The sequence below is a fragment of the Barbus barbus genome (assembly GCF_936440315.1).
Source record: "Barbus barbus genome assembly, chromosome: 39".
Taxonomy (NCBI): domain Eukaryota; kingdom Metazoa; phylum Chordata; class Actinopteri; order Cypriniformes; family Cyprinidae; genus Barbus; species Barbus barbus.
Window position 1 is genome coordinate 13,594,252 of NC_136717.1, and position 26,708 is coordinate 13,620,959.

At 37.4% G+C, this 26,708-nt stretch overlaps 1 protein-coding gene across 1 annotated transcript in view; it reads left to right on the forward strand.

The window, feature by feature from the left end:
• LOC306858653 (voltage-dependent calcium channel subunit alpha-2/delta-1-like) overlaps positions 1-26,708 on the forward strand; it is a 94,366-nt gene that overhangs the window by 14,577 nt on the left and 53,081 nt on the right. Inside the window, exons 2-3 of the mRNA XM_079399277.1 lie at positions 8,939-9,020; positions 9,952-10,068. Of these exons, the coding sequence (XP_079255403.1) occupies positions 8,939-9,020; positions 9,952-10,068 (199 nt within the window). The remainder of the gene's footprint in view (positions 1-8,938; positions 9,021-9,951; positions 10,069-26,708) is intronic.

Genomic DNA, 26,708 nt, shown 5'->3' on the forward strand with positions numbered 1-26,708 from the left:
ACCTGACAGAGCATGAGAGGTGAACAGCGGAGGTGAAGAATGGCAGATAATTGCCAAATGCTGATGAGCAAAGCTTGTCACATCAAACAAAAAAAGACTTGAGACTGTAAAGGTACTTCTGCTAATTATATAGTTATGGGTATGAATACTCATGCAATGTACTTATTTCAGTTTTTTTATTTTTAATACATTTATGAAGTTGTGGCAATTCTGTTTTTGTTTTGTCAATATGATGTATGGAGTGTAGATTGATGTGGAATAAAAAGTAATTTAAAGCAGTTTAATATAAGGCATCAACATAACAAAACGTGAAAAAATGAAGGGCTATGAATACTTTCGCAAGGCACTGTATACTCTGATCAACCTGTTCAAAAAGTGGGATGTGTTCAATAAAGACATGACAGATTCTAATTGTTTTTTGTGCTGTTAGCTTACGTTTGCCAATACTTGTGACTTTGAAAATCAGAAGACATTTTATGACCAATTAATGTAGAAAACCAATGGGTTCCAATGGCTTCACATTCTTTGTCTTGGCACTATATCTCTTTGTGTGCATGAAATGAGTGCCTGAAAGCACGGCTATGTGGGCTGGCTTCGTTTCAACCGTTTCTAATAATACAACAGTCTGTATTAGGAGAACATCCCTGGTCGTTCACAATGCCACTGTGACTTTGTCTGACTGCAGCCCCTCCTACCTTGGCACAGCGGGAACGAGAGCTGCGTAAGTCATGCTGATGGTACTGTGCTGAATATAGCGGGCACACAGAATTTGGGTTGCAGGTGGGTCACAGTGACAGTCCCATTGAACATTCTCCAGTGTTAACAGAGCATGCAAATGCAGCACACTAGGTTTCCTCAGTTAATGTGAGTTCCTAAGAACATGGTCTTATAAAGTCCTTATAAATAGTCCTGCTCAGATCACTTGCTGGTAATGAATGAGTTAATATGAAATATTCATATGCAGCGTTAATTAAATTTGAGAAAATTGTGAAAATGCCAAATGATTCCTTTTGTCATTGCAATTTTTCAGAGGGTTTACCTGACTCACATTCTCTCTCTCTTTCACACATCTTCGGAACACAATTTAAGATATTTTTGACCCTGCATAGATAGCAATGCAACTACCACAGTCAAGGCCCAGAAAGGCAGTAAGGACATTGTTAGTTCATGTGACATCAGTGGTTCAACCTTAATTTTATGAAGCTACAAGAATATTTTTGTGTGCAAATAATTACTATTTTAACATTGTGATTACTACGTTTCTGAGCCTTGAATGTCTTAGTTGCGTTGCTGTCTATGCAGGAGCAAAAATATCTTAATTTGTGTTCCAATGATGAATGAGGGTCAAACACGTTTGGAACGACATGAGGGTGAGTAAATAATGAAAGAATTTTCAGCCCGATCTCACAGCAATTCGTACATATTTTATGAGGTGGCTAATTCGTACAACCTCACTCGTACAAATTCATACGATTTTTGCTAAATTGTTAGTATTTTACGAGTTGCCAATTCGTATGAATTTGTACGAATTACCTACACCTAACCCCGCCCTTAAACCTACCCGTCACTGGGGGTTTAGACAAATCGTACAAAATCGTACGAGTGGCCACCTCGTAAAATACGTATGAATTGCTGTGAGGTAGCGTTGGAATATTCTTTTTGGTTAAACAATCCTTTTAAGAAATTATTTTTATTTTATGGTACTTTTTTCAGTCGCTAATCTAGTTAATCAGTGTCATTGTATAGTTCATGAATTAAATTAACTGTATTAAACGTCAATGTATTTCTTAATTTGAAAAGTGATTTATTAATTTATTATTTAATAGCACATTGATTTGTTTACCTTTTTAAAAAATAATACAATATGGAAACAAAGTGTGTACATAAATGTGTGCATATATAAATATTCATAACAAATGAATGATGACTCTGAAGAAGAAATCTGTAAAAAAAATCTGAATTTATCTTCAAAATTCTGTCATCGTTTAGGCGACTCACTCGCTCCAATTCCAGCTGTTTGGTTACTGTGATAATTTCCTCCTTAGCTATTTCATACTAGAAATTCCATGGTTAACTGGAAAGTAGAAGTGTTTAGGAACAGCAGACCATGTAAAGTCACAGAGCGGGATCATAGAATCATATGGTGCGCAGAAATCGCCCCCACACTCTAGTTGATACCCGATAGTTGAAGATTTCCTAACTTCCACTGGCATTAAAATAAGCACAAAACTTCCTGCTTTGTGAAATGGATTTCCATGACCGAGCAGCTTCATGCAAGCCTCACATCACCACAATGCCAAGCACCGGATGGAGTGGTGTAAAGTATGCTGCCACTGGACTCTGGAGTAGTGAAAAAGTGTTCTGTTATAGTTCTCTGTTTGGCAGTTAATGGGTGAGTCTGGGTTTGGCAGATGCCAGGAGAATGTTACCCATCTGACTGCATTGTGCCAACTGTAAAGTTTATTGAGTGAAGAATAATAATATGGGGTTGTTTCTCAAGGTTGGGCAGGGCGCCTCACATCCAACGAAGGGAAATCCTAATGCATCAACCTACCGAGACATTGTGGACAATGCTATGCTTCTAATTTGTGGGAACAGTTGGAAATTCCAGCATGTATTAACGTCTATGTATTTAGACTGCATTGTATTTAGAATGCCATTAAAGTCCCTTTTGGTGTAATGGACAGGTGTGTGTCTCTATTTTACTCATCCTCAATTAAGCGTAGCGTTAATTCTGGCAGGTCACGTGAGTCAAGCTTGCATCAGCTGACTCTCAGCTGATCACATCTACCTATAGGGATACGACACCTATCGCGGCATTCCTATATAAGTGCTGTTCAGTATTAGTCAGTAGCTTGCTTGCTCGAGAGCAGATTACCCTCCTCCATCCCAACTCCTCCTTTCGCCACAGTCATTCCTGTTGATTCAGATTCCCTAATCTTGAATAATGTGTTATACTAAATATAATTAAGTGCATTAATGATATCTGCTTGGTTCTGTTCCGTTAACCCTTTGGGGGGTTATTATTATTGCTGCTCTCCCTGCTCATTCATGACAGGCTGCATGGATGGAGAGGGAGTTTTTGCCCAGAACAGAACCATACCACCAAACCAAACTGTATGCTAAGTGTCTATCATTGACGATAGTGGTCCTGATAGAATTAGATGGATACAGTGTGTGTTGTGTGTTGAGCCCATTGGTTGGTTAGCTTTTGTTCCCAAAATGCATTTTACTGTGATTGGCTTTTGTCACTAAATGTCCCTGTATTTTTGTTCCACCTGATGATGATTATTCTGTACTTGAACCAGCAGCACCTGTTGATCTGTGACCTTAATTTGTGGAGACCTTTGATGATTGAGGGGATCATTAAGAGGCCATTTAGCTCAGATTTTAACAACTCACATGGTTCCAGACAGCTGGTCATGCAATGACATTGTGGCATAAAATGGAGCGTGTTCATTCTTTCCTGTCTTTGCTAAACTATTTTAACAGATTCTAAATTGGTTCACAGTTTACAGTTGCAACATTCTCTAAAGGTCAGAACTGTTAAAACTATTTTTACAATGAGTTGTTACCATTTAGTGTTCTAAATATTAAAGTTATTGTCATATAAAGTCATATATTTTCAAAGTATTGGAGACGTGTAGGTCTAATGTGGCTCTGAACATAGAAACAGCACTCACTTCCTCAGGGAGTATAGTTAAAATAGAGAAAGAGGGCAAGAGGGTAAGAGAGAGAGAGCTTGTGTTTTGTGTGGTACAGTCTAAACCTTATATGTTAGCAGGTCCAGACACTTTTTTTTCTCTCATCCATCATATATAAAAGGATTTATGTATATATACCATTCAAAAGTCTGAAATTTGAATTATTTTGAATTTTCTATTCATCAAGGAAAAAAGTATCACTGTTACTACAAAATTAAGCAGCATACTGGTTTTTAGATTGATAAAACACTCTTAAAAATAAAGTGCTTCAAAAGGTTCTTCAAGCGATACCATAGAAGAACCATTTTTGGTTCCACAAAGAACAATTCAGTCAAAGGTTCTTTAAAGAACCATCTCTTTCTTATATTTTTAAATTCTGAAGAACCTTCTTTCGCCACAAAGAACCTTTTGTGAAACAGAAATGTTCTTCAGATGTTAAAGGTTCTTTATGGAACCATTTAGACAAAAAGGTTCTTCTATGGCATAGTGAAGCACCTTTATTTTTAAGAGTGTAAATTAGAAATGTTTCTTAATCAGCGTATTAGTGTGGGCCAGAAAGGTTTGCACAAGGTTTTTTTCACTTTCTCTTTCCTCTACTAAAGTAAATAGAGTTCCCGGTGAGCAGAGTTCACAGAACTGATTGTTTCAAATTGTTTCCTAATGTAATTCATGAATATGCATTGTACTGATTGTGAGTATGCAATTTTACAAGGAAATTAAGTCTGAAGTCTTGAATGAGTCAAAGCGTTTCATAAACTATTTACAGTACATAATGTTTTACAGCTCGCTGGGTCGCCCCTGCCCCCAGCTTCCCTTTCCAGAGGACTTGGAGGGGGGAGGGAACGAATGGGATCTTATCTCAATTTTCCATTCACTGCTCCAAGTTTCCATCCCTCTTTTTTTCACCACATCCATTTTCCCCCAAGCTGTATAGCTGTATAGCGCTATACTTAGCATGTATGTGCTCTGTTTTTATGGCTACTGTTGTGGTTATGATCATACTGCTGTTGTAATCCCATGAAGAGAGTTTCAATCGAATTTCATCAGCTAAACTAAAAGGGGCTGGCGGCCTTTTCCTGTCTTCATACGCTGTTGAATGAGCTACATTCTGGCACTCTTGATCCATAACAATGATTAGTTTCGATGAATCATCTCACCAGAAGGGATCAGAGAGAGGAATTGATTTGGCATAAGGCTTGTTTGGGTTTGAGCTGTTCATTTTTGTGCATAAATTAGTATTATTTTTTTAATCTCTGGACAGAAGAAGATTTAGCTGATGTTACAGATGCAGATTCCATTGTCAAGTTGTTAGCTATGAGCAATATAGAGTCACTTTTCAATCAGATACAACATACTATCAAAATAGTTCTACTGTTTTTTTTTTCCCTGAAGATATTATGGATAATTATAGGCTATAGCTGAAAATTATTATATTTCTGTTTTTATTTATCATTTATTATTTGTTATTCAAACTTTAAAATGCATATATAATTAATAATTTAATTGATATATTTATTTCACCCTCAGCTGACCCTGTAATAAGAGCTATCAGCGAAACAGATCTGGCCAACACATATTTGCATTTGGAGAAAATCAAAGGTTTCTATATACAGTGTGTTTTTGCAGCATTGAGCAATGTCACAGACATGTTGATTTCTTGAATACAATGGCTAGTCAGAGGTGTTTAAGTCAGAATCCACTGACCATTCAAAACACCAAAGTTTTTGTTCAAAGCTTAGGTTTCAGTGTTGACACGATATAAGAGATTAATTGTGTAGTCTTGAGTGCTTGATTATAATGGAGCTGTGTGAGAAACTTTAACTATAAATGACACAGGCTGATAGGTCTGCTAGTAGTCAGATTATTATCTACACACCACAGATGATTGATTTCCGTCACATGAACAGCCAATGAGCTTGCTGCTTAACATTCAAATACTTGACCAATGTTCGCTGTAGCAGTTTGCAGCACGCTTTCAGAAACCCTTCACCTTCCCCAGCTCCACCTGTATAGATCTGCCATGTTATATGTGTTGCAGCAGTATACATTACATGCTCACAAAAGCATGTCTGTGGATGCATTGGAAGTTTTTTGCAACTGCAGAAGCATGGCAGATCTATTCCGCCAAGACCAACTTCATTAACATTGCCATGTATATTACCATGCTAATCTTTCTAAGAGTTGTCATGACAGAACTAAAACGAGTGACAGATTTTTGGTGATTAAAAAGGGAGCGCTCTTTGCGTTCATTCTAGGTTATATGTAATCCATTCAAAATTTGAATTTAACTTTCAGAATTGCAATGGTTGACAGTCATAATAATTGCAATTTTTGACATAGTGATAGCAATAGGTGGGACCAATGTAAAAATCATGTTCTGGGGCATGAGCTTAAAGGGACGGGGACTTTAGCCTACAGTGACTCAACATTTGTAGTTGTTGTTCAGGAAACCGACACTTAATGGTAAACCACTTACTTCAGAAAGACTGTGATGCACACTGGATAACAAGCACCATGCCATCATATTCTCTTATTCTCCCGACATTCCAAAATCTAATCTCCAAATCTAATCACAAAACGGGCACCAGGTTCAGTTCAAGAATGAAAAAAATGGGCGTTGATGAGTTTTGCTGTAAAAGCAACACAAGCTGAAAGGGTAAGGACAATCTATAATATCTCTTTATATGAAAAATAGACTTTATTCAGTCCACAGAAAGACTCTTCCAGCCTAGGGTGAAGTCATTATATATGTTAAAAATGATGTGAATTTGATTTAAATCTGCAGTACCGCTGCATGACAAAACAAATACTTCTTACTCGAGAGAGGTCAAATGAAGTGTCAGTCATTGAACTGCCAGTAGCGAATGAAATGTTGGGGTGGCACTCGAGGTGGCCAATCAGATGTCAAATGTTCCACCTCTGCATAAGTTCTTTCTGTCATTCAATCTGTTTTTAAAAAATCTGATTTAAAACGCCGTGTAAACACACACTGTGTAAACATTCCATGTCCATTATTGTGAAACTCAGATCACAGCGTCCTCTATCCTCCTGTTGTTAACGTCGTTGTTCTTTGTTTTTGTTGTTGAACGCCACGCACAAATGACGTCACTGTCGACCGGCTTGCGTCACTTCCGAGTACCCACTGTCGGTGCAAATACAACCCTTTAAATGGTACTAGGAAATAGTTTGCGCAAAATCATCCCAGTACTTTAGTACTGTACTTTTAGTTCTGAAACTAAAGCGGTGCGAAAGGGGCTAATATGCTCATACCAGTCTTGCCTTAAGCTGAGGCCTCTGGTGGTTGGCCCTCATGGCTAAATATACTGCCTTTCCTCACGTGGTTCTTCTTCTCAGATTACACAGTTTTTTTTTTGTTTTTTTTTAAATGTTCCCACTAGAGCTGGCCAAATTCATCACCCTCTAGCAAAAGGGAATTTTCAGCAGCCCTTGTTTTGTGTGTATGGTGGTTTGTGTTTTATGCTGCGGGACATCTTGCATATATTCAGTGCGCTCTGCAGCCGAGGCTTTGAGTCACACTGATAAGATTCATAGTGGTGGTGACAGGATAAGGACCTTGGTACGGATTCACTTACATGACACCCATATCCCACCCTTTACACCTCTCTAGCTCTCCCTCTGCCCCACACTCGTTCTGCTGTGCTTTAACGGGCTCCTATAGTGCTATAGTGCCCTTAGATGGAGGCGCAATGCATGTTGTCTGCTCAACAGTTTTAGATTTATGTTGAGTATTTAAAACAGCAGGTGGCTGGTCAGCAGTGCTGGGCGGGGTTAAAAAATGTTTAATCATTGATTTTATATGTATCCCCCTTCATGTCATAATAAATTAAGAATGACATAATTTAATGATATTGTTGGTCAGCCTAAAAAAAAAGTTTTGCCATTTACTCACTATCATGATATTCCAAATCCATATAGCATGCCACATAAGCCATATAATCTAAATAAAATGCTACAAAACTGACAAAAAGCACCTTTAATATGACTTGTGTGCTCTAATAACAGGATTCCTGCACGTCTTTAAAAGGTCTTAATTAGTACTTCCACAAATTAAAACCGGTATAAAGGTTATAATCAGAACAGAAGGCCTTAAATTCATTAAATTCATGGCATTAAATGTTGCATGCACTGCATAAATGAACATTTTCCTTAGTATTTTTGTCTTGTTTTCCAATACAAATAACCTTAAATCAAGAGACAGTTCTTTGGGATGCAAAATGAAGATGTAAAGTCTTGTTTTATGAGACATTTAACTAAATTAATTGAGTTTATGTGGGGAATGAAAGCTTGTTTTCTCTTTGAATTCAGTAGATTTTTCTGAGCCCATTGGCAGATATTTGCCCTTTATTGAATAAGAAACGCCATTACACTCCTTCACTTTGATCATTTTCACAGAAAACAAGACTTATGTCATTTTTCTTCTCAAGTCAATGTATCTTGATTTAAGATTTAGACATTTACGCTGGACAGCAAGATAAAAATGCTGATGAACTACATCAATTTTTGCAGTGTGATCAGAAGGTACAGTAAAAGCAATGAATTTGATATAACAAACTGATATTTAGTGATTATAAAAGGAGCACTCTTTGCATGCTTTCTAGGTTATATATATTTTTCATGATGCTAAGAGGACGAGCAGCCACATGGTGCAAAGCCATCCACATATAAATATGCGATTCACACACAAAATAGCAATAATTGCCTAGTGCCACCCTGGACCCCTCTCTGGCTCCGCCACTGTATTTTTCTTGCGCTTGAACCGATAAATACACACAAAATTACGTGTTTATGTCTTAAGTGAAGTAAATGTAAACAGAAAGAAATTGGATATGCATTACTGTATTGGATCCATTCATTCAGTCTTAAAGTGACAGCAGCCTATATATACCTGCTGCTGTCTGTGTCATTTATATTAACAAAACAACAAAACACAGATTAAAATAAAAAATAATTATACAGTGTTATTATACAGTTAATTGTTACATTTCTATACCTGAATGCTACTATTTTATTTGTACCTTTGTTCTATTGTATGTATCTGTGTTTGTAATTTGTGCATTTGTTCTTTATTTCATTACTGTCTGTTCACTTGTTTGAACTTTATTAGTTAGGCTAGAAGTTTTTGCTCTGGTATCGAAGAAGTACTTTAAGTGTTATTTAAGGTGAGTGAGATCAGTAATTAATAACAAAATCTGATTGGTTCTTTATGTTTACAGAACACGGAAATGGGCCATGCAGATGGAGGAGGAGCTAGTGCAGTTGGTCGATGCTGAGACCGGCATACAAGAGCTCCAAAAAGTAAGACCACTCATTTGTTTTTCAGCACGTTAAGCAAATTTTATGCAGCTATGAATATTTTATATACTGCCACAAAATCAAATACAAATATGAGTCACATTAGCTTGATAATTAGTATGTATCCCAGCTATAGAGTTCTACAGCAGCTTTAGTTCCGGAAGTATGTTGAAATAATGCAGGCTGATGGCTTCAACTAAAGCATATACCATTGATTAACAAAATCCGAGATTATAGTAGATCCTGTCTCAGTTTTAGAAGTTGTCCTTAAAAAATCTATTTCCCTGTGGAGAAAATGAATGGGACTTGCTAGTGCAGTAGTTCTAGAGTTCTCTTTTCATGGATGAAGGAAAGTCGTGACATAAAGGTGAATAAATGATTACAGAATTGTTCATTTTGGGTGAACTGGTACAACTTCAAAAGGAGCAAAACTGCATCAGCATCTCTGTCACCCAGTTTCAACAAAACCTTGTGCTGCACGTCATGCGGTTTGCCATTCTGAAAGCATTTTTGTCCAAGGCCAAAGACTGTTTACTGTGTGAGAAAGTCAAGAATTTCATCAACCCACAAAGCCTGCTGCCAGCTGTCAAGCTTGGTGGGGATCTTTAATGGTACATCTTATGGGGGTCATGAGGTCCAGTGTTTTCTCTGAACCAAAGATTGTTCTGTTATTTATTTTTTTACAAGACCAGGTACACACAGTGATCCAATCACAATCTTTTACGGCGTAATTTAATGCCTCATTCACACTGCTAAATAAATTAACAAGTGAAAATCACAAATTATCAGAAATAAACATCCTCAAACCTATACGGGATGTTTTATTAAGTACAGCACAAAGTATATTCCTCCAACCTTTTTAATTTATGGACTTGAACCAATGTCCAGCAAGTATACCTGAAACCTTAAACCCCTCTTTATCTTTTTCTCTCAGATTTTTCTGCAGTTTCGGAACCACTATAATGTGAAACAAAACAACGCTACACAGCTGGTGGCAAAAGCTGCACGTGAAATCGAGAAACTTCTTGACAGTCGTTCCAAAGCTCTAAAGGTAGGTAATGAGCATTATTACACATTATTATTTCATAATCCTATTTTAAGATATTTACACAGTGCAACTGAATATACATGTGTGATTTGATGCAATTTGGGTTATAACCATGCAAAACTATGAACTTTGCTTTCATGCATATTTCCTGTTGAGCTGTATTCCATGTGTTTCAGAATAGCATAATTAAATGCTACTTTTGCTATTTCATCTGTATGCATAAAATACTCAGATGATCTACTACAAAAATGGGCATTCTACAACCAAAACATGCTACATGGGATACTGTATCCCACAGTGCAGTGTGACATGTAATAAATTACCACATCAAAAAATAGTACACAGTGTAGATACAATGAAGTATGTACTAAGCAAGTGTTCCAAACATACTCATTGTTTTTCTCTGCTCTGTTCAAACCCTTCCAATATTTTATATTTTATTAGTAAATTAGATCTTGCAGAAAGATCAGCTTGGATCGACCTGCATTGATCTAGCTCTGATAAAACGGGGCTGCTTGAAGCTGAAAGTTAATTAGTTTGTCAATACACTCTGTCCTTTTGATTTTCTTTCTTGATAAACTATGCTGTGTGCCCTAAAAGCTATGTTTCAAGCTATGTTTTCATATGATTATGCAGGCTCATTTTCCAAGATAGTGGAGAAATATTGCATGTTGTGTGTGCTTAAGCAGGGTCAGTCAGTGTTATAAATGTTTAACTCTTGCCCCTGAAGTGCAGGTGATGGATATGGCAGACTGTGTGGAGCTGCTTTTATTGGTCAGCATTAAACACTGACAGCTCACCCTGATGACTAAAATGAAAGTATTGGCCTTTCTCTCTCTCTCCCTCTCTCTCCCTCTCTCTCTCTCTCTCTCTCTCTCTCTCTCTCTCTCTCTCTCTCTTACGGTCTCTTTCCTTTTTTCCTCCGCTGGCTCTCGTCTGTCATGTTTAATTGGTCTGAATTAAGTGCTCTTGTTTTAATGGATATGGAAGCACTGGTGTGCCTCATATGATGGAAATAACTGCTCTTAGGTCATTGGATCTGTAATAGCTGGCTGTGCAGTGAGGACAGCTTGGCTCTTTGCTTCTCTGTCCATTTGTGTGTGTGTGTATTTTTGGCAGATTATCTCTACCTCCAGTCACAATGCCCAAACTGGTTGCTGTCCTCATGTCACCCCATTTAAAGTAGTCTTTATGCAGTGTTTTTCCTCTGCCGTCCACCAGTGCAAACACAGGCTTTCTTGTGTTCTTTGCTCTCTTTATCACAGTTAGAACAAAAGAGATTTCAGTGATTCATTGGAGTTTCTTGCACATCCTGCCTATAATTATAAGATTTACAAGTACATGAGGTTTGGCAGCTCTAGTGAATCAAGAAGAAAATGCAATTAAATGCAGCTAATTCAATTTTGTTGTTAAGCACTGAAGCACACTTGTTTAAAATGTTTACTTTTATTGTAGAGTATATTGATTTGTTTTATTACAATAACTGTTTTAAAATGTATAATTTATTCCTGTGATGGAAAAGCTGAATTTTCAGCACAAGAAACATTTAATACTAAGAATACTAATTATTTTCATTGTCGAGAACACTTGTGCAGCCTTTTTGTGAAATATTGTGATTTATTTATGTATTTATGTGGACACAGTAATATTTTTAAGATTGTTTGATGAATAGCAATAAAAAAAAGAAAATATATATACACTGAACAAAATTATAAACGCAACACTTTTGTTTTTGTCCCCATTTTTCATGAGCTGAACTCAAAGATCTAAGACTTTTTCTATGTACACAAAAGGCCTATTTCGCTCAAATATTGTTCACAAATCTGTCTAAATCTGTGTTAGTGAGCACTTCTCCTTTGCCGAGATAATCCATCCACCTCACAGGTGTGGCATATCAAGATGCTGATTAGACAGCATGATTATTGCACAGGTGTGTCTTAGGCTGGCCACAATAAAAGGCCACACTAAAATATGTGGTTTTATCACACAGCACAATGCCACAGATGTCGCAAGTTTTGAGGGAGTGTGCAATTGGCATTCTGACTGCAGAAATGTCCACCAGAGCTGTTGCCCGTGAATTGAATGTTCATTTCTCTACCATAAACCGTCTACAAAGGTGTTTCAGAGAATTTGGCAGTACATCCAACCGGTTCCACAACCGCAGACCACGTGTAACCACACCAGCCCAGGACCCCCACATCCAGCATCTTCACCTCCAAGATCGTCTGAGAGCAGCCACCCGGACATCTGCTGCAACAATCGGTTTGCATAACCAAAGAATTTCTGCACAAACTGTCAGAAACCATCTCAGGGAAGCTCATCTGCATGATACTGACTGCATCATCTCAGATACTGACTGGTTTTCGGACCCCCCCAATACAGTAAAACTGCACATTTTAGAGTGGCCTTTTATTGTGGCCAGGCTAAGGCACACCTGTGCAATAATCATACTGTCTAATCAGCATCTTGATATGCCACACCTGTGAGGTGGATGGATTATCTCGGCAAAGGGGAAGTGCTCACTAACACAGATTTAGACAGATTTGTGAACAATATTTGAGAGAAATAGGCCTTTTGTGTACATAGAAAAAGTCTTAGATCTTTGAGTTCAGCTCATGAAAAATGGGGCAAAAACAAAAGTGTTGCGTTTATAATTTTGTTCAGTGTAGAAATTCCTATTCATCAAATAATACTGAAAAATGTATATAGTATAATAATATATAATAAACAAGGAGAGAAGTAGAGGAGAAAAATAAAGTTGGCACACCATGGCTCCAAAAAAAAAAAACAATTGAATTTATTGAAATACAGAAATAATGTTTTGAGTACACAGGCTCTTCTTCTAAAATATGTCATTTTTTGTTTTAATATTTTGTGGTCTTTTGTGTTCTTGATACGGTGACTGAAAGGTTCTGAATAAGACCAGAAATGTGTTTTGGCAAAGTAAATAGGCTCAATTTTTGGATTTTATGTTGACTTGAACGTTTTCTTTTACACACTGATTGGCCTGAGTGGCCTTGCATGCTAAAATAAATCATGCATGCAACATAGTTTCGTTTTATGTCTCTATAGCACAGCTGAAAGCTAAAGAGTACAAAAATATACAATCAATTAGCTTTTTCTCAGATGGGACATCATGTAATCTTAGCAGTTAATTTGCACTTTTTTTAGCAGGCATATATCCTTTAAGTCTTACAGCTCAGGAACATTATTTATGGAGTTGCTCGTTTTCAAATAAACAGCATAACAGGTTGTGAAGCTTTTGCCAAGGACAGTTGTAAGAGCAGATATAGACATGTTTATCAGTTAATCTCACCCTTCTCTTGACAGTCAGCACACACGACTTTGTACAATCTTGAGTTATTTCTGACATCTGTTGCTTTATGTATAGTAAATAGTCAGTAAGTAATTGTGGCACCAGCTCAGATTAACCTGCATCTAAATTGGGCGGTGCTTGGCTGAATCTACCAAGAAACATCTTATCAGGGAACTGCTTTTTCTCGAGAACTCTTATTCCATAACAGGAATCCAGCTGTCACTATGATGATAAGCACATCTTTCCAATCTTGTAGTACTGTTCACGATCCTGTTGTTCTTTCCTGAGTGACCCCTCAGGCACAGGATGGCCACAGATCATGTCTTGTTCTAATCAATATCTGCTGGATGGGGCCTGACTGATCTGGAGGCCAAACGTGACTGTGGGCCGCTGTGGTTGGATTAGACTGATTGATTGATTGGCAGCTCAGTTAAGTTAATCAGTGGGAGTCTTTAATTTGGAGCCATCCATAAGCAGCTGTCTGCGCGGTCGATGCGAGTTAACGGAGGTTGCTTGACGTGTGGTCGGGATGCTGTGTTGTCTAACAGTAAACTGAAGGTGCTGGCTGCTGATGGAGACTGTGTTATCCTAAACGTCAATAAAATCACGTAAACAGCAAATATGTCTCACTCATGCACTCTGGAACCCCCCCTCGACTTTATTCCAATTACAGCAATTCAGCTTACAAACATGAGCCTTTCCTTGTCAATCTCTGTTTCTTCAAGCTCTCTTTCTCCAGCTGTTTTCTGGACATCACTTTTTTATCCTGCTTACCTCCTGTGGGATTACAAATTTATTAAAATGATAAATCTAGGTTCCAATGTAATAGTATAACTATTTATATAACTATATATAAACTGAAACAGTGTGTTTTACATTTTGAGGTAAAGATGATGACATTCTAAGATGAAGTCAGGCAGCCCAGGTGTCTGAGACATTAACCTTTTGTCTTTAGGCACTTCCTGACCATTTGGGTGATACGGTCAGGCTGATTGGATTAGCATTTATACAGTTGAATAGTTATGCTGATTGAATTAGGACTGGTAACACTCTAGAGTCTGGGGCGGGTTCCTAAACCTGTATACTTCATTTACATGCTTTGTTCCGAGTGTATCCACCTCTATGTAAATCCCTCCCCCTTGAAATGTATATAAACTACAATGTATACTGTTTGAGTCAGACTTGGATGACTACAGCGACTACTGCGAGTTCTCAATAAAGAGTAACTTATCCCAAAGTCTCCTGGTCTCTGCTTTGACGAAGGAAAAAGTTTCCAACAGTTTTGGTGCCGTGACCCGGATAGAGCTCCTCACCTGAATCCAAATTGAAACTTCAAGCTCAAAGATCTGACTGCATTCCAGACTGAATCTTCTGAATCCAGATTGAAACTTCAAGCTCAACAAAGATCTGACTGTGTTCCAGACTGAATCTTTCTGTAAAACCAAGGGTTGGTGAGTGCCACTCTATCCAAAAGAACCTTTAAGACCAGTACAAATGTATTATCCTCTGCGCCGTCAGAGAAGAGTTAACAGACAGCTGTAGGGTTTGGTTAACTAAGTTATCCTCTAAAGTTTTCTTTTAGAGATGAAATTTATCCTCTGTTCAGGCAGGGAAGATTAGCATTACATGTTAATATTCGTTATCCTCTGTCTAATCAGGGAAGGTTGTTTAACAGACTAGTTTATCCTCTACGTTGCTAGAGAAGGTTTATCCTCTGTAAAGTTAGGGAAGATTTATCCTCTGCTTTACCAGGGAAGGTGATTTATCCTCTGTGTAGTCAGAGAAGATTCATCCTCTGTTCAGGCAGGGAAGATTAGCATTACGTGCTAATATTTGTGACCCTCTGTTCAGGCAGGGAAGAATTGGTTATCCTCTGTTCAGGCAGGGAAGATTAGCATTACGTGCTAATATTTGTGACCCTCTGTTTCGGCAGAGAAGATTAGCGTAAAGTGCTAGTAATTTGCGTTATCCGTGGCTCTGGCAAGGAAGGTTAACAATAGTTGATGTGTTAACAAGCATACCCTCTGTTGAACAGAGAAGTTTTAGTGTTTTGATTGTGTGGTAACAAAGAAACTCACAATATGTTTAGAAAGAATGCTAGACTGATCCCCACAACTGAAAAAGGTGGTCTAGCGACTCCTTTGTGGTCAGATAGCGAATTCAAATCACTGTTAGGAGTACAAATGAACCTAATAGTCACTGAGAAAGTTAGACAAGAACTAACGCAGAAATATGAGATTCATCCAGACAAGACTTGGTCGGTAGATGAGTGTAAAAAGGTACTAGGAGCATGTATTCGCAAGAACGACGTGAAAGGCATTATATGCTGCCACAGAGAATTTGGTTTAGCGCTAGCTACACAACAGTCTCAGCGTAACTCAGAGCTAGAGGAACAGAACAAAGAGCTCCGTGCTAGAGTATCCTCTTTGACTAAGAAATTGAACCGAAACAAAGCTTCAGCAAAAACTGATGTGGAAGAAGTCAGTCAGCCTGATAACAATTATCCTGACTTACAAGCTTTCTTTGAAACAGATGTAACCATCCAATCAGTAACTGATGTGCCTGTAGATTCAGTGAAGGTATGTGGCGCTAGGAGAAGATCTCAGGGAATTGAGGGAACTGAAAGTGTTCCTCCCAACTCTTCTGTTGTCCAAATACAAACTGTTGCCAAAGTGCTAGGACCTAAAGATATAGAGAGACTATCCCAGAGTTTACCCTCAGCACGCACAAATTTTTCTGAATTTAGAAGAGCATTGATCAGCAAAATGCGTCTCTATGACATGTCATTGGCAGAAGTCACACAGCTAATGTCAGAAATTCTAACTGAATCTGAATTCAACAGTTTTGAGTCTGCTGTTACTTCTGAACTACAACATGCAAGTAAAGGCGATTTGAGAGAAGGTGTTTTGAAAATTCTAAAGAATATCATGGGACCCAAAATAGACTGGTCCAGAATCACTAACTGTGTGCAAAGGAAAGAAGAAACTGTAAGTGAATACACTGAAAGGTTTTGTCAGTCAGCCGTAACTTACAGTGGAATAGTTGATGATTCTGAAAGTGTGTTAGATGACAAAGGACCCCTAGTCCGCATCTGGGCAGATGGCCTTGTAGCTGAATACAGAAGAGCCTTGCCATTTCTAGATCTAACTTGGTCTAACAGAACTCTCAGAAGTAACCTAGACCGGTTAGCTACTTGGGAAAGAGACTCTGATGTTAAAGCCAGAGTAAAGATTGCAGCATCATCCTATAAGGTCAATACAGAGAACCACCAGAAACGTAAATGTCCTAAGAAGGAGGGCAGTTGTCATTACTGTGGCAAAACTGGACACTGGATGAAAGAGTGTAGGAAAAGTAAAAAGACATTAGGAGAAATTAACAGCTTTACTCAGCTCCTACTCAGTCTACTTACTTCTCTGAAGCAGCCCCTCCCCACTTCACCGAACTGTTGGAGCAGCTTGCTCAGGTGTTAACTGTTAGGGCTGTGAGTGCTTAACTTCACTAGTAATGTACAACAAAGATGAAAGATCTTTTGTAATTTAAATAACAGGAAGGTGACTGTCACTTCCTTCCATTGAGAGAACGCTAGCTAAGTACACTCACAGCCTTCAAAGCTATACTACAGCACACTCCAGTCACTCACCTATCCTCTCTGGGTTATGATGTTTGTTATGACTGATGTTCCATTAGAGGATGGCGATGTCGCACAGTAAAGTTTGTACACCAACTACAGGGACAGACTAGGACACACAGACCAGTGAGAGCCCAGGGAAGAACCGAATGCAACAGGCTTCGGGGGCCAACCCTGCGGTGAAGACTCCCTCATAGGCCTTCCCCATCCACTAGTCCATCCTTACCTCACTGTTCCTTAGGTGTCGCAGGAATTAAGAAATAGGGAAAGAAGGAACAACAATAGCAGACTCAGATCGAACAAAGGAAACAACCCTAGTGTTTGCAATCTTTTAGAACAAATACTGCTCTGTCGTCTTTTGTTTTCTTTCTTACTCTGTGCAGATACCACTTGATGGCTGTCCCGAGACCCATACGTACCGACCTCCTCATCTGCGTATGAAGCCACAACCTCTAAAAGATAACTAGACCCACTGCCGAGCCAACTGTCACGGAAGACAGAACAAACAAAAAAATACACAACGCAGAGACTCACATACGGGAACTTCAGTCATCCATCAACATGATCAAGATTGTCGTACTACTAACAAGATCCAACAAGACATTTTTGATCTTTCAGAAAAAATACACAAGATGACTGAAGATAATTCTTCATGGTTTGGAAACTTAGGTAAACCCTGGCTGTGGATCAAAGAAATAGCAATTCTTCTGTTGTTTCTCCTACTGGCGTACTATCTATGCGTCCACAGTATCAAGTGTTTCATTCAACAAATGACTCACGCGTCTCACGAGAAAATGACAGTTCCAACCAGAGAAGACTATTACCCGTAAGAACTTCACGGACCTTAATTGCATGTTTGTTTCTGTGTCAGCATGCAATTACAGAAAATCAACACAGAGCATGTGCTATGTGCCTGTAACGATCACAAGTTACACGAATGAACTTTTAAGTGTCTAAATTTGTATTTTGTGAGAGTTATTAGAACTCTCAAAGGGGGAACTGTGGGATTACAAATTTATTAAAATGATAAATCTAGGTTCCAATGTAATAGTATAACTATTTATATAACTATATATAAACTGAAACAGTGTGTTTTACATTTTGAGGTAAAGATGATGACATTCTAAGATGAAGTCAGGCAGCCCAGGTGTCTGAGACATTAACCTTTTGTCTTTAGGCACTTCCTGACCATTTGGGTGATACGGTCAGGCTGATTGGATTAGCATTTATACAGTTGAATAGTTATGCTGATTGAATTAGGACTGGTAACACTCTAGAGTCTGGGGCGGGTTCCTAAACCTGTATACTTCATTTACATGCTTTGTTCCGAGTGTATCCACCTCTATGTAAATCCCTCCCCCTTGAAATGTATATAAACTACAATGTATACTGTTTGAGTCAGACTTGGATGACTACAGCGACTACTGCGAGTTCTCAATAAAGAGTAACTTATCCCAAAGTCTCCTGGTCTCTGCTTTGACGAAGGAAAAAGTTTCCAACACTCCCTATACACCAATGAATTTCAACTTTTTTAAAGAGTATGTAATATCATTGTTTTATTTACAACTTTGAAAAGTACTTTTTTTTACAGTGTATGAAATGAAGTTTAAAAATTAAATGAATGCAATTTTAAGAGCTGCCTAGACTGTTTTGTACCCAATTCATGAAAAGTGTCATATGCAGGTGAAACTAAATGCAGTAACTAAAACCTTAGTTTACCTTGTTCTCTTCTTATGTAACCAAACTGAAATGGAAGCTCCTAGTGACTCATTTAGAACAGTCCACATATAGGCAGGAACTACACTTTCCAGTGGAGGTAAACGATCAAAATTTCACTATGCATAAAAAAGCATGAATCATTTTTAGTGTGGTCTTTTTTTTGATACTTTATACTTTAATTATTACATAAAATAGTGTATTTTACTCAGCACCTCCTTTATGTCAAAAAAGTGTATATTGATGCCTTAAAATTCTGTCTAGGTGGGCAGCAAGTTTTGGAACAGATCCAGTGTGTTTAAGTATGGTAATTCAAAGTATCTGCTCCCCTTTTTAGAAACAAAGATGGGCTTTCACAGTGATCTGAGAGCCCAACTGCTAAATGCTGCATCAAAAGGAAGAAAAATGAAAAGCAGGACAGAAAAAGAGAGAGAGCCACTTGCATCCATCAAAAGGGAAAGAACAAATGGAAAGGAAGGGTGTTTGTTTTCTCTCTCTTTGATATGGCAGATAAAACAGCAGCAGCCAGTTCCGCCGCTCTGCGCTGATTCTTAGACAGCTAAATATCATTAGAGCTTCTGGAAACTAGATTGCAGACTCTCATGGGCCAGTACTGTACACCAAATTTATCTGCAGGAGCCCATTCCCTCTCCTCTCCACACTTGTTTCTTATCCTATCAGTCTTTCTGTCAATGATGAGGTGCAGTGAAGGTAAACAGCACTGGGTTGTTTTGTAGGGTTTCAATGATGCACAGTTCACTCCAGTACAGTTAGCTTGTTAAACTACTTCCTACTCTTTCTTCTTGTTTAAGTAATAAATTATTATTTTTTTACTTTCTATTTCACCTGATTAAGGGGAAAAGGCAGCAATAGTTAACTGGTCCCACAGGAATACAAAGGCTACAGTACATACAGAGTACATCACTTTTGAGCTACAAGACATTGTACTGTATCTGTAATATTTAATATAATATAAATAAAAATGTGTATGTGTTTAAAGTATATATATATATATACACAGGTCCTTCTCAAAAAATTAGCATATTGTGATAAAGTTCATTATTTTCTGTAATGTACTGATAAACATTAGACTTTCATATATTTTAGATTCATTACAACACAACTGAAGTAGTTCAAGCCTTTTATTGTTTTAATATTGATGATTTTGGCATACAGCTCATGAAAACCCAAAATTCCTATCTCAAAAAATTAGCATATTTCATCCGACCAATAAAAGAATGGCCATTATGTTCAGTTATGCACTCAATACTTGGTCGGGAATCCTTTTGCAGAAATGACTGCTTCAATGCGGCGTGGCATGGAGGCAATCAGCCTGTGGCACTGCTGAGGTGTTATGGAGGCCCAGGATGCTTCGATAGCGGCCTTCAGCTCATCCAGAGTGTTGGGTCTTGCGTCTCTCAACTTTCTCTTCACAATATCCCACAGATTCTCTATGGGGTTCAGGTCAGGAGAGTTGGCAGGCCAATTGAGCACAGTAATACCATGGTCAGTAAACCATTTACCAGTGGTTTTGGCACTGTGAGCAGGTGCCAGGTCGTGCTGAAAAATGAAATCATCTCCATAAAGCTTTTCAGCAGATGGAAGCATGAAGTGCTCCAAAATCTCCTGATAGCTAGCTGCATTGACCCTGCCCTTGATAAAACACAGTGGACCAACACCAGCAGCTGACATGGCACCCCAGACCATCACTGACTGTGGGTACTTGACACTGGACTTCAGGCATTTTGGCATTTCCCTCTCCCCAGTCTTCCTCCAGACTCTGGCACCTTGATTTCCGAATGACATGCAAAATTAGCTTTCATCCGAAAAAAGTACTTTGGACCACTGAGCAACAGTCCAGTGCTGCTTCTCTGTAGCCCAGGTCAGGCGCTTCTGCCGCTGTTTCTGGTTCAAAAGTGACTTGACCTGGGGAATGCGGCACCTGTAGCCCATTTCCTGCACACGCCTGTACACGGTGGCTCTGGATGTTTCTACTCCAGACTCAGTCCACTGCTTCCGCAGGTCCCCCAAGGTCTGGAATCGGTCCTTCTCCACAATCTTCCTCAGGGTCCGGTCACCTCTTCTCGTTGTGCTGCGTTTTCTGCCACACTTTTTCCTTCCCACAGACTTCCCACTGAGGTGCCTTGATACAGCACTCTGGGAACAGCCTATTCGTTCAGAAATTTCTTTCTGTGTCTTACCCTCTTGCTTGAGGGTGTCAATGATGGCCTTCGGGACAGCAGTCAGGTCGGCAGTCTTACCCATGATTGCGGTTTTGAGTAATGAACCAGGCTGGGAGTTTTTAAAAGCCTCAGGAATCTTTTGCAGGTGTTTAGAGTTAATTAGTTGATTCAGATGATTAGGTTAATAGCTCGTTTAGAGAACCTTTTCATGATATGCTATTTTTTTGAGATAGGAATTTTGGGTTTTCATGAGCTGTATGCCAAAATCATCAATATTAAAACAATAAAAGGCTTGAACTACTTCAGTTGTGTTGTAATGAATCTAAAATATATGAAAGTATAATGTTTATCAGTACATTACAGAAAATAATGAACTTTATCACAATATGCTAATTTTTTGAGAAGGACCTGTATATATATATTAGTATATTAAGTATATTATGTACAACTAGTAATACTTTTAAAATATTTACATAATTTAAAAAAATAATTTTTTTATAGTTTTTGTATACTTGTACTTGTAAACTATACAAATGCAAAAATAAATAATACTAAAATAATGCATATTATATGTTATAATTATAATAATTTTAATAGGGAAGAATATATAATTTAAATATATTTTTATATGTGTATGTATATATTTTTTTATGAATGTTATAAAAGTTTTGCATTTGTTTACTTGTACTTGTAAAACTATACAAGATAACAAAAATAAATAATCAATTATTATTGTAAAAATAAATAATAATAGTATTAATAAAAAAATATAAAATTATTTATGTGTATATATATATATAAATGCAATTTATATATACATTTAAAAATTTTGCAATGTTACAAAATTAATTTTATTATTATTTTTATTATTTTTCTTCATCTATTATGTATTATGTAAAACTGTACGAGATAAAGAAAAGCATAATGATAATAAAAAATTAAGATTGAAATTGTTTGTTCTTCTTTATCTTGCATAGTTTTGTATTATATATACCAGTAGTTTATATGAAATGTATAAAAATATACTGTATACACTTGCAGTTTTTTATTTGCAAATCATGAAGCATCTAATGTAATAAATTTTTCCATTCCAACACTGCTTGTAGTCTTACTCAATTTCTATGAAAGTCTAGACTGACTGATTAGATTGTAGGAAGGAGAACTGCACCTTGGGAAATGTACTGAATTAGTCACTCATTGTAATGGGGAAGAGTGAGGACTTAAAGGACAGAGGAAGGGTATGACGTCAGATTACAATACCATAAGCGTCCCATGCTTCTCAGAGGACAAACGGCTGTCACAGGTACCACATGTCAAATAACTGAACTAACTGAGCAGCGTAAATGACTATGACTTTCATAACAACTCAGAAAGAGACCTTGTCTAGTTTGTCTTGATGTTCTTAGCAGGCTTTGTGTTGGAAATATCCTGAGATATAAAGCAAAGTGGTCACTAGCAAAACATTACACCTTACAATCATACATTATGCTTGGTTGCTACAGTATCTTGGCTCCATACAGGCACTGCTAAACTTGTCTCCAAACAAAAATGTTATAAGAAACAAATGATAGAAAGCTCACGCTAACTTCCTGCAAACTCCACCAACCTAATATGAGACGTAATGAAGCACTAGCGTGAGAGCTGGCAGTAGTTAAAGTCTCATCTCAAGCAGTGCCGAGCTGCATAATTACAGTGCAGTCCACCCACAGTGGGACTGTACCAGAAGATATTTTCACTTCTGTTTAAACACCCTGTACTGTGAAATTTAATGGGATGTTACCTGCTTGGGTAATCTTACAGTTGATTCACTGATGTTTTTAGTGAGATTGAGAGGAGAGAGGATGATGGATGTCCAGTTGTTGAGGTTGGTATAGATATACAGTACACAAATGAGATTAAGCGTATAGAGTTATGCAGTGAATAAGGAGATTGTAGCCTGAATAGTGTGGTGTTGGAAGAAACGCTAGAATTCATGTTGAAATCTCTGACTTTTAATTTCAGATTTGGCGAATTGGATCAAAGTTTGCATTGTTATTGAGATCTGTTCTGAATCTGTAGATACACGTGAGATCACTGGGATCTTTTTCACAGAAGCAAAAGCGAAAATTCTCTATTTGATCCATTTAATCTTATTGCTGCCCAGCAACATTAGTGTAATCCATTTCAGTTAATGAGCCGATGGTAGAGATACTCTTTTAAAAGATGGATAGAGTGATAGACGAAATGCCATCAATATTCATCTTGGTTTTACTGTTTCAAAACTAATGTGTATAAAAGATTACTATAGTACCCTCACAAACTTGTCAACATTTTTACAGTTAGATACATTTTATTATTTAAAATATTTGTTATTATGATTTGATTTAAATTGTTTTGTTTTTAATGAATTTTGTTTAGTTTTAACAAAATGTTCTAACATTGTAGATATTTTCAGGTTTTACTTTCCTAGTGAGGACATTATTTTATATTTTATTTTATTTTATTTTATTTTATTTTTGCTTTGCTTTGTGCTTTGATGTTTTGTTTTGTTAGTGTTCTAACAATGTAGGCATTCACAGGTTTTACTATCCCAGTAGGCATGTTTGGTAAAACAAAAAACGTGATCCGCACACATATACACAGAGCCATCTGTTTTAAAGCACGTTGTGGTAGTGTGGATCAGCTCCCTCGGCCTCAGGCTGGTCTTCGGTATGCTGAAGTGTAGTGCTGGACACCAGTTTCGTCACGTTGTGCTTGGAACAGTGACAGGTGGTGGATCCCCAATAAGCATCACACTCTACCCAACTTGAGCCAAAATGGCTCCTGTTGCACTCTGGCAAGCCAGTACAGTTTACTCTGCTACAAGCCAAGATGGCTCCAGCTCCCATCATTCTTTGCCAGGGCGAACACGATGAGCGTTATAGGGATCATAGTTTCTTATTCATAATCTGTGTTTACTCTGTTCTAAGAGGTGTGAAAACGCCTCGATTACCACAAGCAAATTTCCACATGCTTGTGTTTGTAGCCAGAGAACTGATGTCTACTAGTGAATCTTGAGAGAACTTCAAAGGTTCATGCTCTTCATGTTGTTGAGTCACATTCGAAGGGTTAGCATATGGACACTGTCCAGCAACTGTAAGAAAGACTTCAGCTTCACATTTTCATTTACTAAGCGAATAAATTGACCCTATTCATCTCATTTTGATTTGGCTGGCAGTCATGTTAATTGTTACAAGTCCAAGCAGGGAAGGCATTAAGGTTGTAGGATAAAATTGATTATTTGTAGTTTCAATGCTGTGACTGTTTATTTTAATTCCTTGACCATTTGTAATCATATCTTATCTTCACTTGTTCATTGTGACAAAAATGTGCATATATGTAGAACACAAACTTTTGAACACTTACTATGGTACAACCATGGTATTTTGAAATGTTATAATAAATGATGAAAACAGATGTGCTGTTTAATATTTTATTATGCTTTTGTAGTGTTCTTTTTAGTGCTTATTTAATTAAAATTGTATACTGTTATGGAATTGTTACAGTGAATACTGTATACATTATATTTAGCAGCTGTTACAAAGAAAACAATTAACAAAAAAGAGACGAACAGAGAAGTCAGATCCTGTTAAACTAACTGAGCTAAATGACACACATTCACAACAGCAGAGAGACATGACAAATCTACCCTGCAGCATTTCACGCCATTTCTTCCATCATCCCTCAACACTGTGGCAGGATTCAAAGGGTAATTGGGTGACTTTTGAAGAGCTTGTCAAGGCCCAACAAAATGTGGCTTATTTAATGGTGAATGTCGGGCTGTTACGGAGACATACAAGTCTGGTAGTTTTCTTTTAATCCATGGAAAATGAATGAAATGGATGTTCTGAATAGCATTGTACTTTTCTTTAATGTTAAAATGCCCACATCAAAGCATAATCTACATATATATTAATTAATTATCGCTGTAATTAGTCATGTAATTATGCTAGCCAGAGGGCATGTATAACCCCAGTTTTGTTCTTGTGTGAATATATGTGTGTGTGTGTGTGTGCATTAGTCCTTTGTTGATTCCCTATAGTTTTTCTTCTTGTTTTTTGCTAAGTATTCTGGGAATTAAAGGCTAGATAGTCAGGAGCAGCAGATGTTTGTGTTCTCAGCATGCACAGTGATGTTCTGCACATCAGGTGTTTGTACCTGAGAGCTGCTGTACAAGACTGACTAATTAGCTACTAATGCATAATGTGAGTGTGTGCGGTGCTCAAAAAGTGCTGTTATAGATTTTATTTCTTGTGCTTCTCTGCATACATTAGTAGGACAGTCGCCTGGGATTTCCCTTATTATTGTGTTATTAGCCTCATTAGGCCTGACCTTTAACCTTACACTGTGCTTAGCGGAATTACTGTAAATATTAATAATAATTAGTGCTGTCAAACAATCGCATTCGAAATAAAAAAAATGTTTTTATTTTTGTTTACATAATATATGTTTGTGTATTGTGTATATTTATCATGTATAGCCTATACACACACATACAGTATATGTTTTGAAAATATTTACCTGAATGAATGAATGAATGAATGAATGAATGAATGAATGAATGAATGAATGAATGAATGAAGTTTAGGTTTAGTTATGTTTAGTTAATTTAAAAAAATCAAATAATCCAAAGGAGAGACACCTTATACTTATAGATAACCCAGAGAGCCGAATGAATGAATAAATGAATGAATGAATGAATGAAGTGTACGTTTGCTTAGGTTTAGGTTATTAAAAAATTCAAATTCAAATAATCCAAAAGAGACACACTGTCTAGCCAAGAGCTCAGAGAGTTGAAGGAAGAAACAGAGCTAAATGAATAAATTGATCAATCAATTAATAAGTCAGTCAGTCAAGCAATAAATATTGTTACATTTAAAAATATATTTTTATATATAAAAAAATTGCTGTGAATTTTAGCGATGACCCTGATCAGTCCGAGATGAGACATGTTTCTCTGAAAATCAGGGCTCTTGCCATGCAGATTGTGATGTCCTCCCTGGATTGTGTGACAGTAGGGGCGGGCTCTAAGACAAACACACACCCTAATGTGACTGAGACCATGCTACTGGGGTTGTTATGGCAACAGCTCATCAGTGTGCGTAGACCCTAGGGTCAATGTTATTATGGGATGTTTGAAGTGGGTGGAGAGATTTCATCATCTAGCCATGCGTTACACTTATTTGTTCATTTCCCCTGGAGGATCGAGTGATTAAAAAAAATATATATATTTTTAGTCTTATTATAATGTGAGACTCCGGTGGATCTTTTGTGTGGATTAACATCACAAAACTCTGAAATTCCACTACGTCCCTACGGCATAAAAAGCCTTCAAAGCTATTTCACCATTATGCAAGATATGCGTTTCTTTAAATGCTGACATTTCAAGTTTTTTTTTTGTTACAAAAAAATTTATAGAATAGAAATAAAATAAAATTCAATTTGCTAGGAGTTTTACTAATTTAGAATTATGTATATTCCTTATGTATGTGTGTATGTGTGTGTGTGTGTGTGTGTGTGTATATATACACTATATTGCCAAAAGTATTGGGTCACCCCCTTCTAATGAACATGTTTGACTACTTTAGTAATTTCTATGAGAACAAATCTTAATGTTTAAGCATGTAATAATATTCTAGGGAATTGTGTGCTTCTAATTTTATAGCAACAGTTTGGACAGGACCCTTTTCTATTCTAACATGACAGTGCCTCTGTGTATAAGACACGGTTCAAAAAGAAATGATTGATTGAGTCAGTGTGGAAGAACGTGACTGGTCTGCAG